The sequence below is a fragment of the Vigna angularis genome, chromosome 2 (assembly GCF_016808095.1).
Source record: "Vigna angularis cultivar LongXiaoDou No.4 chromosome 2, ASM1680809v1, whole genome shotgun sequence".
Lineage (NCBI taxonomy): Eukaryota > Viridiplantae > Streptophyta > Magnoliopsida > Fabales > Fabaceae > Vigna > Vigna angularis.
The window spans coordinates 50,060,511-50,077,234 of NC_068971.1; the positions used below are offsets into that span (position 1 = coordinate 50,060,511).

Here is a 16,724-nt window from a genome sequence, read left to right on the forward strand (position 1 = left end):
AACCAACTACAAATTGTATTTATAATAAAATGAACCTGTCAATTCCAAATAAGCAAAAGAAAATGTTCCTAATGTAAAAATCAAGATCATAACACAAGCATGTGTCCATGTAGACACCAAAATTTCATTACTTGTAAAATTATTTGCAATCTTATAGTGCAACTTGTTTACTTTATTTTCAATACATTATATTTTTCTTATAAACTTCCAGTTTATAATATTTATCAAATCCAAAAACTAATTTTCTTTATCTATTTAATATTCATTTTTCTTCGTTGTATCAATTTAATGAATTTTAGTATATAATGAAAAAATTATTCTTCTACATCACTTTTATTATACAAAACAAAAAAATATGAAAGATGAAACAACACGGAATCTCGATTTTTATATGACTTCAACGTATTCGAGAATGTTTCGTAATACAACTAAAATGGTGTGCATAACTTTGCTTTTGACTCATAAAAACAAAAATTAATCTTAATCAAAGTCGTTTAAACTGCTATGATTTTAACCTTTTCAAATAAATAATCTAAAGTGAATCTAATTTCGCTTTAGTTACATCAAAATTGTTTCACGAGTTTTCTATTATGAAATCGTGTCAATATCATTCGACTTGTATAATGACGAATTTCTTTTAAGAATTGTCTAATTTTAATAATTTCATAATCAAATTATCCTATTTTGATAAAAAAAAAGAAACTCATAAAATAAAATATTTGAAGGAGCAATACAGTCTTAGGCACATGGTGTGACACCCGGGCACTGACGAGGGCAGGGAGTGACACGAAGTGCAAGGGGCACTGACAAGGAGCGGCTCCTGGCAGCTTCGAGTGGAAGGGGCATATGCACAAATCAAACATACACCGGAATGAGAGGGATCTAGAGACTGTATAGGTATGAGACTATACAGTTAAAAGATAACTTAAAGGGATTAATTTGACTACTCATATCACCAAATACATTTCCTTTTCGGTAGCCTAACCCATAAAAATTCCATACACATGGCGGCGAATTTGTTACAAGAGTTGCAAGAGACACTTAAAGCATAAATGATGACACTATTTCCCTCTATTCATTTTAAATTTTGGATCTTTTAACATATTTCCAATTTAATATTTTAGATTTTAAGATGATACATACTTTTTAATTACATTCTTAATTTAATTAATGTGGAAAAGAAAAAAGACTAGTTAGGACTATATAAAAAATATTAACAAAACGTAAACATACTTTGAAATAAAAGTTAAAATATATATAATAAGCAACTCTCTTATAATTATATTTACATAAAAAAGACTATAAAGATAACGCCATTTAAAAATATTCTTTGCACATCTCAATTGAAGGTCGAATGAAATTGAGAACAAAATATTTGTATACATTTTGATGAAATTAGTAATATTCCAAATCGATTTATCACACATTTCTATTGTTTCTAAAATTTATTTGACTCAATTTGAATTACATATAGCAAAAATCAATTTGATATATTTTAAATTGGATAACCTAATAAAATAAAATAAAAACAAATAAATAGACGAAAACGGATAAATAATATAAGAATTATAAAACCATACCCTGTAATAATTATTATTCTTAGAGTGAAATGGATTAAAGTTCTACATATTCAAAATATTATTCAGTTTACAATTGTAAAATTTAAACTAATTTGAAATAACTCATTTTTTTTCTTCCATTCAAAAGAAAAATCTCAATTATTAATCGAACCCGTGTCTACGGATTGTTCGGTTCGGTTTGATTTTACGACCATGTGGTTTTGGGTGGGTGTGGATTTGGATGGTAAATAGTTGTGAATTGGCGGGAGATTTCTTAACTATTATTTGCAGTGCCAGAACTCTTCATTCTAGTTGCTGCTACCAGGACTCAGTGTGAAATCGTTGATTCGCTCTGTTCAAGAAGCATCGTTAGCAGATGGAAGATCCAGCTCCACCTTCCGAAGCATCAAATCGACCCCCTCGTGTCAGTTTCCGATCTCACACTTAGCACACTTACTTGTTCCTTCTATTTTCTTCTCAATCGTGCTGTGATTTGACCTAATTTTGTTTCGCTTATTTCAAATTAAGCAGAAGAGGGGCAGGCCTCCCAAACACCTCCCCAAGGAGCACGACGGCGACGCCATGAACCGCGACAGGACCACCGAACACGCGTACCGAGAGAGTTCGCCCGACGATTTCGACGAAGCGCGCAACAAATTCAAACGAAGTCGCGCTTCGGAAGGAACCTCAAGTGTCGCGCAAAAACCCTCTGACCAAACCCTAATTGGTAAACTGAACACTCTCTGCTACTTTTCTTTCTGCTCAAATATCTAGGGTTCAAATTTTTAACTTATACAGTTGATATCTGCACCGTTTTGTTGATACTGGGATTAGAGAAACTATGCTTAGTTTTTTTTGTTGTTATGAATAGTTTTTCAATGCCGTGTGCATGTAATTGGGTACGTCGTTTTACTTGGCATGGTAGATTTTGTTGTGCAGTAACTGGACCGGGGCTAATTTTATTGTGTGATTTTCTGTAGAGGTGATAAAAGGAAATGGCAAGTTTATTCCTCACGCGGTCAAATTTTGGGTTGAGCGCTATGAAAAGGATCCGAAACCTGCAATGGTTGATCTCCTGATAATGCTGTTTGAGGTAACATGAAATTCTCAAGCAGTTTCAAAGAATGTAGGACTACTGGCATTATACATTATAGTTTCATTCATATAAATAAAAGGTGAAAGGTAGACTTGGAAAATATGTTGGAAACTTTATTATCATCATTGTTCGTAAATACCCTTATTGATTTATGAACGCTTACGGACAGTAACAAAGTGAATCTTTAAGTGTAGGCATGTGGAGCCAAGTACTACGATAAAAGTGATCTTGTGGATGAGACTGATGTTGATGAAGTTGTAATTGCTCTGGTCAATTGTGCTAAAAGGGTATACAACTTGTTCCCTTTTATTTTTGTTTCCTGTTTATTGTTCTTATTTTATTTTTTATAATTTACATACTTTTAAGCAATGTTAAGGCCAATAGTATACAATTGCCAAGTCTGTGACATCCTCTATTGTGACATAATACTCAAATCATGGGTTAGATGTGATCCTTTATCCTATCTTTTATTACCTTTTGACATTTTAGGGTGCAGTTGAAGATTATCAGAATTCCAAAAAGAAAGAAATTAAAAACTTCAAAGAGAATCTAGAGTCATTCTGGGATAATTTGGTTCGGGAATGTCAGCATGGGCCATTGTTTGATCAAGTTTTATTTGACAAGTGCATGGACTATATCATTGCATTGTCATGGTTAGTGAGCTTACTTCAAACTTCTGACTCTATGAAAATATATATACCATGACTCATCTGCTGCTGTACCTATGTAGCACCCCTCCAAGAGTTTACCGTCAAGTTGCATCATTGATGGGTCTTAGGCTGGTTTCATCATACATAACCATCGCTAATATGCTTGGTGCTCAAAGAGAGACTACTCGTAGACAGTTGGATGCTGAGAAAAAGAAAAGAACTGAGGGGCCTCGAGTGGAGTCACTAAATAAAAGGTTTTCTGATACTCACGAGAGAATAACTTTGTTGGAGGAGATGATGCGCAAGATTTTTACTGGGTACGAGTTTACTAAACTAAGATTGTTTTAATTTAAAGGAAAGAAAGCAACATTTTACCACCAGTATTGAATTTGTTTTGGCTGTAGATCTAACCTGCCCATTTAATGTTTTTTTGAAGGTTATTTGTGCACCGCTACAGAGACATTGACCCAAGTATTAGAATGTCATGCATTGAATCATTGGGTGCATGGATCCTTTCATATCCATCACTTTTTCTGCAGGATTTGTACTTGAAATATCTTGGATGGACTCTGAATGACAAAGTATTGAACATATTTTTATGTTCTTATCATGCAGCATTTAATTGTTCATGTACTGCACAACTTACTGTCTTGCTGTAACTTTTTCTCCCACCCTCCAATTTGTAGAATGCTGGTGTAAGAAAGTCTTCTATAAACGCCCTGCAAAATCTCTATGAGGTGGATGATAATGTACCAACCCTTAGCTTATTTACTGAAAGATTTTCGGGCAGGATGATTGAGCTGGCTGATGACATTGATGTTTCTGTGGCTGTTCATGCCATAGGTCTTGTTAAGCAACTACTAAGGTCTGAATTTCAAACCTTTTTCAGTTGACATATATTAACTGTTTACTTATGAGTTTTGATGCAATAGATTGTAAATTGTTAATTGAATCAATTGTATCTTTGGTTCACTGCAGACATCAACTTATTCCTGAAGATGACTTGGGTCCTTTGTATGATTTGTTGATTGATGATCCCCCAGAAATCAGGCATGCAATAGGAGCATTAGTGTATGATCACTTAATTGCTCAAAAATTTAATACCTTCCAATCAGGATCAAAAGGTCTTAAGTCAATCCATGTATTTTTACTTTTGTATTGAATACCATTATTTTTACAAATTGTGACGAGACATTTTTTTTTTACAGATGAAACTTTCAATAACTCTGAGGTCCATATAAAGAGAATGTTGCGAATTTTGGAGGAGTTCCCTCAAGATCCAATTTTGAGTATTTACGTAATTGATGATGTGTGGGAATACATGGCTGCTATAAAGGTATGTAAGCCTTGTTAATACTAGGAAAAATATTGAATAAAGTGATGCCCCCTCCTTTTGACCATCACGTGTTTAACTGCTTACTCACGCATCTATGAACTGAATATTCCAATCCTGGCTAGGATGCGCTTTGTTGTAGGTAAATGCAAGGGATGGGATAGAAGGATAAAAATATTTTAGAGTATTGCATTCTTATAATAGGTAACAAATTCTAGAGTTCCCGCCTTGCTTAGGCATGTTGCTCTTTGATGAAAAATTCTAGAATATTCCAATCCTGAGTAGGACATGCCTTACCTGGAACTTTTGTTAATTAAGCAGTGCTGCAACATTCCTAATGAATTTGTTACATATATCTTCCTAATGAATTCTTGCTACTTTTTAAAGATTCCACAAATGTAGATTGAGTACAAATCTGAATTCCTGGGTATGATCTCACTCTTCTGAGTTTTTTTAAATGTTTTTTGCGCATCCTCTGTATGTTCAGGAGTTGCTGCCCTCTGGATATTATGTCAATGGTGCACCTAAAATTGTTCGGGTCATAGTTAGTGTTGTACTGTTTAGTGGTTTCTTGATGGTACTTGATATTTTGTTTGCAGGATTGGAAGTGCATCATAACAATGCTGCTTGATGAAAATCCATCAGTAGAGCTATCTGACAGTGATGCAACAAACTTGGTGCGGCTCCTGTGTGCGTCTGTGAAGAAAGCTGTTGGAGAGAGGATTGTCCCTGCTACGGATAACAGAAAGCCATACTACAGCAAAGCCCAAAAGGTTTGTGCCATCTTGGATTTTTAAACCTTTTAAATCCAAATATGACGTATTTGTTTTTATTAACTCCAACACCCAATGATTTTTTTATACTGATCTTTGATGTGTATGTTGCACATGATGATTAATGTTTATTTTGACATAATTTAGCAATCCATGCTTTCATGTACAGTATATATAACTTTATTCTTATTGTCATTTCTAATTTATTTTGGATTTTTTATTGTGTTTTTGAAGTGTAAATATCTGATTGCTTCAGGAATTCATTGCATTAAATTATTTTCGTTACCTAAGAATGCATTTGTTGGATCAGTAACAACCGAGTACTATTTGAAAACATTCATTGTGATGGAAGGTTTGTTTTATTATTCATTGTGACAGCCCCTAATTTCTTTCCTCCAATTAATGACAGGATGTGTTTGAAAATAACAAACAGGAAATAACTGTTGCTATGATGAAGACATACCCATTACTCTTGCGAAAGTACATTTCAGATAAAGCAAAAGTGTCATCACTGGTTGAGATTGTTTTGCATATGAACCTTGAATATTACTCCTTGAAGAGGCAGGAACTGGTTGGTGAATTTTTCTGTGTCATTTCAGATTTTCTATGTTGTTTCTGAAAAACCTGATTAGTGCTTGCTTTTCAGAATTTCAAAAACTTACTCCAGCTCGTGAAAGACACATTTTTTAAGCATGGTGACAAGGACCCTCTTAGGGCTTGTGTGAAGGCAATTGATTTTTGTTGCATGGAAAGTCAAGGTGAATTGCAAGATTTTGCTCGTATTAAATTAAAGGAACTTGAAGATGAAATTGTTGCTAAGCTGAAATCTGCTATTAAGGAAGTGGTGGTATGTTCTATGCAATTCAAATTTCATAAATTTTGTTACTTTAGCTTCTTGTCGGAGAAACTTAACATATAGTGAGATGACACTGCAGGATGGTGGTGATGAATATTCTCTTCTTGTAAACTTGAAGAGGTTGTATGAACTGCAGTTGAAAAGATACGTGCCTATTGATAGCCTGTATGAAGACATTGTCAGTGTGCTACGTTGTTCTAGGAATAATATGGAGGATGAGGTAAGTGGTTTCTCACAACGGGTGTTATTTTTTTGTGACATAGTTACTTGTGTTCAATAATTAATTTTCTGCTTATTCACATTCAGGTTGTTGGTTTCCTGCTTCTGAACATGTATTTGCATCTGGCTTGGAGTCTACAGTCTATAGCAAATGAAGAAGCTGTTTCTGGCGCATCCTTAACTTCTCTTTTGTCTAAGCGTGATACCTTGTTACAAGAACTTGAGTACTTTCTCAACTTGGCTGCTGACAACAAGGGAGGGGGTAAACCTGGAAGTGAACTTGCTTGCAGAGTAAGAAGGCTCGCATTTGTCTGCTTTTTTCTTTGTTGATTATAAATACATCATGTCTCCATTCTCTTGATTTGATCTGATGAATATTTTATTCCCGAAGGTATGCACCATACTTGCAGAAACATGGTTCTTATTTAGAACAACAAATTTCAGAAAGACACAACTGGAAGCACTCGGATATCAGCCAGATGCAATTATGCTTCGGAAGTTTTGGGAACTTTGTCAACAACAGCTTAATATTTCAGGTGAACATGGACTGATGTGATGGACTAGTACTGAGATTCATCCTATTTTGTAATTAAACTGAAACTACACAAATTTTTTTGTGTACTGTCTGTAGTTTGAACTTGGCACTTGAAGAATGCATTGCTTATATAATTGGTGTTATTGATTTAGTGATAGATGTCTCTTTCACTTGCCAATCAATTTTTAGATGAGGCAGAAGATGAAGATGTTAATAAAGAGTATGCTGTGGAGACAAATAGAGATGCTGTGATGATTGCTGCTGCAAAGCTGATTGCAAATGATGTTGTTCCAAAGGTGGATTGTTATTTTGTTTATGTAAAGTTATGACTGTTTCTTCTTTTTATTGGGAAAAATATTTCTGTTGCTTGTGAAATGTCTTGATGTCAAAATTTGACTATTCCTGATGTAGGAGGATCTTGCTTCTGAGATTATTTCTCATTTTGTGATGCATGGGACTAGTGTGACTGAAATTGTAAAGCATCTGATCACAGTTTTGAAGAAAAAGGATGTTGATTTGGCTTTCATTTTTCTGGAAGCGCTTAAAAAGGTTAGTCTTTTGGCGCATTTCCTAAATGGTAGATATAGTTGGGTTTTCTTTTGTCTTTACAAGTTCTATTTTAGCAATGATAAACAGTCCAATTTTAGCCATGTGTCCTGTTTACTTTAAATCTAAATGTAAAAGTAACTCATGAGTGTATTCTTGGTCAAAACAAATTGACATGAACTCATATTATTCTTGTGATGACACTCCTATTTACTTGAAATCTGAGTACGAAAGTTACTTGCAATATTTTATATTTAAAGTAAGATATATAAGTAAATATTTGCCTCTAATTGCTAAGGAGATTCGTTATCTTAATAGAAAGGAACGGTACTATACCTAAGGAACAAAATGACTATTATGTCTCGGAGTGCTTCCCATTTCAAATTCTCTAATTTTTCAATTTAAGCTTGGGCTCAATGTTTTGCATAGCTGAACATAGGATTCACTTCTTTCCTGGAAGAAGTGGTTCAACTGAGCTTGTCTTTGCCATTCTTTCTGGAATTATAGTTTGCACTGGTTGGAAATGAGGGTCTAGTTTCCACCATCCTTTTCCTCAGGAAGATCACCATATTTATATTTCACCCTCCTGCCCCATCTTTTATGGTTCTTTTTGGTAGTCATCACCAATTTATTTGGCAGGCATACCATCGCCTTCTGGTCAATATCTCTGGTAGTGAAAATGGTTCTTCCGAAAACAATTCTTTAGGATGTAAAGATCTTGCTGCTAGGCTTTCTGGAACATTTATCGGTGCTGCCCGGATGAAATACAGGCCTGAAATTTTAAAAGTCGTCAGGGATGGCATTGAATATGCTTTTATTAATGCCCCAAAACAATTGTCATTTCTTGAAGAGGCAGTGCTTCATTTTTTGCCAAAACTCCCTGGACCAGATTTAAATGAAATGTAAGAGTTTGTTTCTAATGTGCTTGGTGTTATTTATAACTATTTGTAGTAATACACATTTTGATGCATATTCTTTATGAAATAGATTGAATGATGTTCAACAAAGAGCCCAAAATGTCAATACAGAGGAAAATCCCAGTGGATGGCGTCCCTTCCACACATTTATTACCTGCTTACGAGAAAAATGTGCAAAGAATGAGGCATTTCAAGGTAATTTATACATTTTTTTTTTCATTCTTAGGTATCTACCACCGCCAAATACTTTCCGTCATTAAGCAATCATGGCTTTTATCTGAGTGAAACATATTATATGAAATAGTTATTATTTATTTTGCAAATTTTGGAAAATTCAAGCCAATATGTAACTAGTGAATAACATTGCCAAATTCTTTTTTCCAGTTTCGACTTGATTAACTAATTGTCGTTTGTAAGTTCATTCTGGATACAATATGCTTGGCTGGGCTTTGCTGACTTTGTCATTTACCTGTTATTGATTCTTCTTTTGGTTGTTATTCTTGTCTTTTTTACGTTTCTCTCTACAAACACTTGTGGTCTCATTTTATGTGGTGCAATGCAATTTTTTGTTTTCATCCGTTAGCTTTTCATTAGTGTATATTTTGTTCATGTGAAATATATCCCCTCAGATGGATTTTTTGTTCCAATATAGAACGAGTGTATTATAAGATATGGTGGTAAAGTCCAAAATTGGTGAATGGCTTGACCCATGAATTGGTGGTAAAGTCCAAAATTGGTGGTAAAGTCCAAAATTAGGTTGTAGGTTTCAATGCATTGTAGATGCATATTAGAAAAAATAGACTTATGATGAGAATGGTATTTTTAATTTTACTTTGAGGCCCTTTTTGGTGGGGGGATGGATGAAGATGGAGAGAAGGGTAAGTAGATTTGGTAGTTTGGTGAAGAGGATGAAAAATAATTGAAGACGCTGGGCAAAAAAACTTTAAAAATAAATTACTATTTTTCCCTGTGTGTTTGGTTTGTGTTGCGTAAGGTGACCGGGTATAATGAATATTAACTATACAAATAATTGATCTCTTATCAACTCAATCAAATTGCTCAACTTTCAAAAAAAATCTTTCTTTCCTTTCTACTTTTCGTAACAACTTAATGGCATGATTGATAACACGCGCTGGTTAGGAACCTGTATAAAAGATATTCTTTACTGAAAAGTGATACGACCAAGAAACTCATATGTATTCGTTAGTATTTTATTTCTGAAGCAAATAAAATAGCTGCTAACTTAGGTACTTGGGATTCTATATAATCAAATTAGGTTGGGGCTATAGCGTGAGAATAAATCAGAAGTTAAGTTGCTATTATATGTTTGATGATGACTTTGACACTGTTGTAGCATACTGGCAGTGAAATTGATCGTGGGCGGTGCAGGTGGTGGGTATGACCTTATTAATGCGTTCAGATACGGTTAGATGTTTAGTGATGACTTTGCCACTTTTGTAGCATAGTGGCAGTGAAATTGATCATCTGCTGGTGGTGGGTATGACCTTATTAATGTCCTCAGATATGATTGTATGCTTTTGGTAAATATGCCGCTAATTTCAAAACACTGCATTTGCAATTGTAAAATCGTAGTTCTTTTACATATTCATTTCTTTTTGGCTCTAGATCTCGGATTGTACTTGTGTTTCAGTTTCCATGACTAGACAATTGCTTATGTCTAAAATGTGCTCCATTCAGTGGTAGTCATAATACTTTTGAGTTGCCTGCCTGCACGAGCACAATATATGAAATGAAAAATTTTCCTTTAGCATCCCACCTTGCTACGATTTTATATTTTTCACAATTTTGGTAATGTTTTTATGACATCAAATATCTTTTCCCTTTTTTCTGTGTGCTACATGATGTACTTAAGATTACAATGATGGCTATATACAGTAGGTTTGGTTCGTAAAGGCTTTTTTTAGTGAAATAATCATTTTTTACCATTCTTTGGAATGCTTTTAATTGACTTTTTTGGCACAAATTGGTTAATTTTTCAGATGAAAAAGAAGGGGTTTCTGTTAGGCGTAGGGGCCGGCCACGAAAGAGGCAAAATATACCAGGAAAGAAGCTTTTTGATGACCAAAGTTCAAGCGAAGATGAGGATTCCATCAGTGCGTATGAACAAGATGCACAAGACGAAGGGAGAAGACAGGAGGAGGAGGATGAAGATGCTCCCTTGATAAATTCAATCAGATCATCATCCAAGCTTAGGTCACTTGGAGTTTCAAGGGAGGAAAGCAAAGCTCAGACAGGGAATTCCAGTAGAGCTACAGATAATTTATCTGCTTCGAGAACATCAGGTATCGTGCATTAGCAAATCAAGGTTGTCGTGCTGCTAGCGATGAATAGAAGATATAAATACAGCATTTTAAAACAAATTTGCACGTCTGACTTCGGAATTGAATTTTGCTTTTCCAGCCTAGATAATGAAGTGCTTGCTTGATAATTGAAATTTTCTCCTATTAAAATTTATAAAGTCATTGCGCGGAGGCATATGCTTATCTCGTGCGTTGCTGCTCCATTTGTAATTCAATCTTGTCTTGAGCTTTTCTGATCGAGGCTGCAATTTCTATGGAAATTTTACAGGCTCTGAATTTCTTTTCGGAAACAAAAGATAACTGGTTGTAGCTGTTATGTTGAACTGCTTTGATATTTATATTTTTCTGGTTATTGTTGCCTCTTGTTAATAAATATATATGATGAACGCTTGGTTTAACTCGAGTCCCTTTGTCTTTCATTGTGCAGGGGCGTCAAGTTAGTCTTCCACAGTTGTAGTTTACGATTGTATGTTGGCAATTGCTTTTGACACTAACTATTACACTTGGTAAGATTAGGAGTACCTGTTTGTAATTCAACTTGCTGAATGTATATATAAATGTATCTTGTTCTAATCAAGGTTGCGGCCTTACTGCTGAAAATAAATTCAGTATAGTTCCATGGCCAATTTGAACTGGAAGAGTTGGCGTGGTCAACAATGTTGTTTGATTCAGTGTCGATTATCATATACTTGAAATTATGACTTCAAAAATAGATCAGAGAATGAAATGAATTTTATTGTGAATACTAAATTACTTAGTTGGTAGTTTTATTGTGAATTGAAATAGTTTGAATTTTAAAATTACTTGGTTGGTACATAAAAAAGTTATTTTTTATTATTTTACTTCATAATTGGAAATTTTTCATTAAATATTAAAATAATGAACCAGATTTAACTCATGAAAAGAAGAATGAGGAAAGTAAGCAATCATTTAAGTATGGTAATTTTTGTTTAAATCAAGTTTATGCGTTTAATACACAAGGCAACTTGAGGCTCTTTTTATTCTTTTTACATTTCAAACTCAGATTTCAAAGACTGGTTAAGTTCAACTTTTTTATATTCTTAATTTATAAGAGAAAAACATTCAAATATTTGAGATTATGAATAGACCTGGCCGTAATAGCCTGTCAAATGACCTTTCTTAAATACATTTTTTATAATCTTAAAACTAAAATAATAATATTGGTTTTTTTTAAATGAAAAACTAGACAGTTGGCCTGATAGAAAGAACGTGGATAATATTTTTTTTATCTGTGATGTTACATTTGATGTAGATTTCTAAAAAAATTATTGAATTCTAAATTAAGTATATAAAATACAGAAAAATAAAAATCTAGCACAATTAACCAATATCATGTTAAACTTTGAAATAAAAATAATAAATTTGTTTGGAAAAAACAGAAAAAAGTAGAGTGGTATATTTATGATTAAGAAGAATTAATTTAATTTTAGACTAAAATTTTTTTTCGTTCAATTTTTGTTTGTAGTATACAGTTTGGTCTATTTATTTTCTTTTTTCAATTAAGTCTCTTTTTTAAAATGAATTCAATTTAGTTTTTTTTAGATTTGTATAAACAGCATGAATGTTGTATTTGTACATATTGCAATATTAGTTCATGTTTATGTTTTGTCACATTTCTGATATTATATCAATTTACTATCATTCTTCTAAAATGGAACCAAGTCACACTTATACATATTAAAATAAATTTTTAGAATTTATACATTAAATCACTTGACTTAAATATTCAAATTAATTTTATTATTTATTTTAAATTTTAAAAAATATCTATTTTAAACTTGTATTTTTTAAAAATTTATGAAAAATGTAAATATAAAATTACATTTATAATTTTTAAATTTTAATATTTGAAATAATTTAAAAGGATGTATTTTCATTTGTTAGCTTAGTTATAATTTTTTTAAAAATAAGCTAATAAAGGAGGATACTATTTTTAAAATATTTCAACTAATTTAAAAAATACAAATACCAATTTATATTTACATTTTATATATTATAGAAATTATAAGCTTAAAATAAGTATTATATATATATATATATATATATATATATATATATATATATATATATGAAGTTTTATTTTTTAGATGTGAAATATTTTTTTATCAATTCAAAATAATAAAACAAGGATATACTATCTCTTTTTTACATTAAAAGAATCTTATATGGTGTGTTATCTTAGGATCGAATACTAGATGTATGTGTGTATGGATTAAAAACTTATACTTCTATCATACAAGGACTATAATTTAAAATAAAGATAGCTATTAGGATTAAATGAATAATTTGTTTTTTTAAGAGGTTTTGAAGTTATTAATTTTACTAACTAAATTGGATGCTCAATCTGATTTCAGCTTCAGTCAAGCACCTTCAAAACCAATAAGTACCTAGTTACTGGCTGTGTGCTCAATAATTTAAAAAACAAAAACTATACTTTTTTAACATTGAACGATTCATTTGCATACATACATTTTTTACATATTTTTGTCCAATATTATAGAACAAAAATAAAATGTTTTAACATTGAACTATTCACTCTTATTCTTCTTCTTTTTTTATGATTTTGTCCATTGTTTGTAAAAGTGGTTAAATTAGAGAGAAAAGAATAGAGAGTATTGATCATGTATTTCTCACATTAATCTCTCGGTGATAATTATATTAATATATTTTAGTGTGTTTAGTAATTTTAGATATATATTCAGTTTGTAACAAGAAGATTATTTTGATTAAAGAAGGCATTTCTAATCATTTAATAACTAATACCATGGATGTTATATTATTGTAAGAGTTACACCTAAAATTGTTATAGTCATAAAGTGGTTTATTGATGATACTGAATGTATTTTTTTCATAATTGTAAGTAATACGATATCAAATACAATTATTTGCCTCAATGTATGAGTATTATTTGTAAACTTTGAATGTGATAGAAGGTTTGTTTTATTGTTTTATTGTTCATGACAATCTTTAATGATAGCAACTCAATGATAAAATCATTACCAGGCTTAAATCCACAATTAACGAAGTGATGGTAGGCTTCTACCAAACTCAATTTCATAGTTTTTGGTCGTGATAAATATTATATTTATTTAAATTAAATATAAACTTTGAACATTAAAAAAATTACTTTGGAAAAAATTGGAACAAAAATAATATAAGTAACATATTTCTTAGCTAACCACAATTAAAATTATTTTTCTAAAACCAAATCTAATATCTTTGAAGTTAAAGATATTTCACTACCTAAATCGTGTATTTTATTTAATCTTAAGAGCTACCATGAAAAAAAAAACTAAAAAAGAGTAAAAAGTCTTATTAGAATACTCCACTATTTGAAAAATAAACATAATTACAGTTAAGACACTCCTTTATAATTTTTAAAAAAATTGGAGTATAATTAAAGAATTGTTGGTCTTTTGAGGTCTGAGATATACCAGTTAGCCCATTAATTAAAGCCCAAAGAAAAGCCCGTTTGACATATCCAAAACCCTAGCCATCTGCTCCACTATAAAACATAATTATAAGATGGTTTATTAAGACTGATAGCTCCTTCTACCCCGAGCCGAGCGCAGAGAGTGAGAGAGAAACCCTAGGTGAGGAACAATGCCAGCTGGTCACGGTTTGAGATCTCGCACGAGAGATTCATTCTCTCGTCCCTTCAGGAAGAAGGGAACCATCGCCCTCACAACTTATCTCCGAACATACCACATCGGCGATTACGTTGATGTCAAGGTTAACGGCGCCGTCCACAAGGGTATGCCTCACAAGTTTTACCATGGCCGCACCGGTCGTGTTTGGAATGTCACCAAACGCGCCATTGGTGTCGAGGTTAACAAACAGGTATTCACTCTCCCGGAAACCCTAACGCCGTTATTGCTTTTCTTCTGGATTCATCATATTTTCTATTTAATATTATGCGTCGTATTACCTTTTCCGTTGTCAATTCTCTATACTCCATGCATTGTTGATTTTAGTTTATAGGTTCACAGCCGTGCTCTCTAAGTCGTATTTTGTGCCTTCAGCGCGTTACTGTTAGTCTATTGATGTGTTCTGATGCTGTTTTATTTGTTTGATTTCTTCCTAGGAAATTAATTTTAGTTTATAAGGTTTTTGTTCTGAACTCGTGGGCATACCTTTTGAAATAGGGGATTTCTTGTTAAATGAGTAGTTTGTTTTGTGCAGGTGGGGAACAGAATTATTAGAAAGAGGATTCATGTCCGTGTTGAGCATGTGATGCCTTCAAGGTGCACTGAGGAGTTCCGTTTGAGGAAGATCAAGAATGATCAACTAAAGGCGGATGCTAAGGCAAAGGGGGAGAAAATTAGCACCAAGAGACAACCTGAGGGCCCCAAACCAGGTTTCATGGTGGAAGGAGCTACATTAGAAACTGTCACTCCCATTCCTTATGACGTGGTTAATGATCTTAAAGGAGGATATTAGTAATTTTTACTGTTTGTTGGTTTGCAAGTTGTTTTTTAGTTTTGGATTACTCGTTCTAAGGCCACTTGTAAACAATTTTGATGGTTTGATTCTCCAAATACAATTATATGTTCTGTTTTATTCGGTATTTAATGAGCTTTACATCCTGTGATTTGCGTATAATGTTCTTCATGATTAGCAATGGTTATATTTGATTTGCTAGTATGGATTTATAAGCTGTTTGAGTTTTCTTTTTTAAAATGTCATTTCCATTATATTATTGTTCAGGAGCCCTGGATAAATGGTCGAAAGTGATTGAATACTAGAAAGGAATTTTTGGTAAATATCTGTGCTCTGAATTGTGTTTTTTACCAAGCTTCTGGCACAGTGTTATTAAGAGAGTTTGAGGCCAGCGAAATCATTTAGACAGCTCTTGATTGAATTGATTTGTTTTATAATATTGTATATTTAGTTATCCCAAAAAGAATTGTAATCTAAGAAACCTTGAGATTGGTTTTTCGAATGCCATTATGGTAGTTTGATGAATTAGAGGTATAGATTGGTTGACCCTTAATCAAGTGGCTGTTCTCATACTTCAAATTCGTTTTGTACATATGTTGTGGGCAGACATTGTGTCAAATATTCTAGTTGTGTTTGATCTCTACTAGGATGGCATTATGTCACATGACTCGGTCTCTTTCAAACTCCTTCAAAGAATAAACCCTATGGCCCTTCTGATCATTATGCATTATTGTGCAGTTTGTGTCTTAAATTCAGTTATGTATTAGTTCTTATTGGTGTACTTATTTTAAGCACTGAAGTGTGAAATGGAACAGTCATCGGGATGAAATTATTGTTTTCACATTTTTAAGAAGTAACATGAGGGAATACATTTTATAGAGTTGATCTTGAAGAATATGTTTTCTGCATGCTTATTCAAAATTATTTAATATGAGAAGGTTGAAGGTGAAGGATGGAATTTAGAGAATGGAAATTTTCTCATGGCTATACTAGTCAGTCATAGACTCATGTCTGTTGACTCATGTTTATGTTTGTTACATTATTGATTTCCAAACATGTTGAGTCATTCTTAAAATGTAATTGCCAACGATTAATTTGATCAAAGAAAATTTAACTTTTACTATTAAATGAACTAATATAATGCATGCTATATTACTTTTAAGCAATAATACTGTTGTTATCCTAGAATAAGTTGTCATATGAGGTTTGTTGATTTTGATAGGCACAGTTACTCTAATTTCCAAGTGTTCGATAACATAAATGCTTGATAACTCCTACCGTCCTGAAATAACTTCGTAGTCGTTGCAGGTTGTAACAAATATTGAAGCAAAATCTTCAGACATGTTGAGATGAAATACCATATATTTCACTAGCTTCCTTCTCTCACCATATCAATTTTATGTCATCTCTATTTTTCCCTCTTCAACCTCCCTGTTTAGTCTATTTCTATAGGTACAG

General features: G+C 32.6%; 2 protein-coding genes across 2 annotated transcripts; both read left to right on the top strand.

Annotated features, from left to right (window-relative positions):
• Positions 1-1,748: 1,748 nt before the first annotated feature.
• On the top strand, positions 1,749-11,476 carry LOC108329177 (sister-chromatid cohesion protein 3). The gene is made up of 22 exons (XM_017563260.2): positions 1,749-1,983; positions 2,091-2,286; positions 2,540-2,652; positions 2,850-2,942; positions 3,145-3,308; positions 3,386-3,622; positions 3,742-3,886; positions 3,992-4,170; positions 4,284-4,429; positions 4,514-4,641; positions 5,238-5,411; positions 5,821-5,982; positions 6,058-6,258; positions 6,347-6,487; positions 6,574-6,777; positions 6,878-7,022; positions 7,211-7,317; positions 7,433-7,570; positions 8,207-8,469; positions 8,555-8,679; positions 10,485-10,787; positions 11,233-11,476. The coding sequence occupies exons 1-22, from the start codon at positions 1,936-1,938 to the stop codon at positions 11,244-11,246; spliced, it is 3,426 nt and encodes a 1,141-aa protein (XP_017418749.1). The 5' UTR covers positions 1,749-1,935; the 3' UTR covers positions 11,247-11,476.
• Positions 11,477-14,349: 2,873 nt separating this feature from the next.
• Positions 14,350-15,386, top strand: LOC108328021 (60S ribosomal protein L21-2). The gene is made up of 2 exons (XM_017561791.2): positions 14,350-14,666; positions 15,009-15,386. Exons 1-2 carry the CDS (start codon positions 14,430-14,432, stop codon positions 15,264-15,266), a joined length of 495 nt encoding a protein of 164 aa, XP_017417280.1. The 5' UTR covers positions 14,350-14,429; the 3' UTR covers positions 15,267-15,386.
• The last annotated feature ends 1,338 nt before the right edge of the window (positions 15,387-16,724 follow it).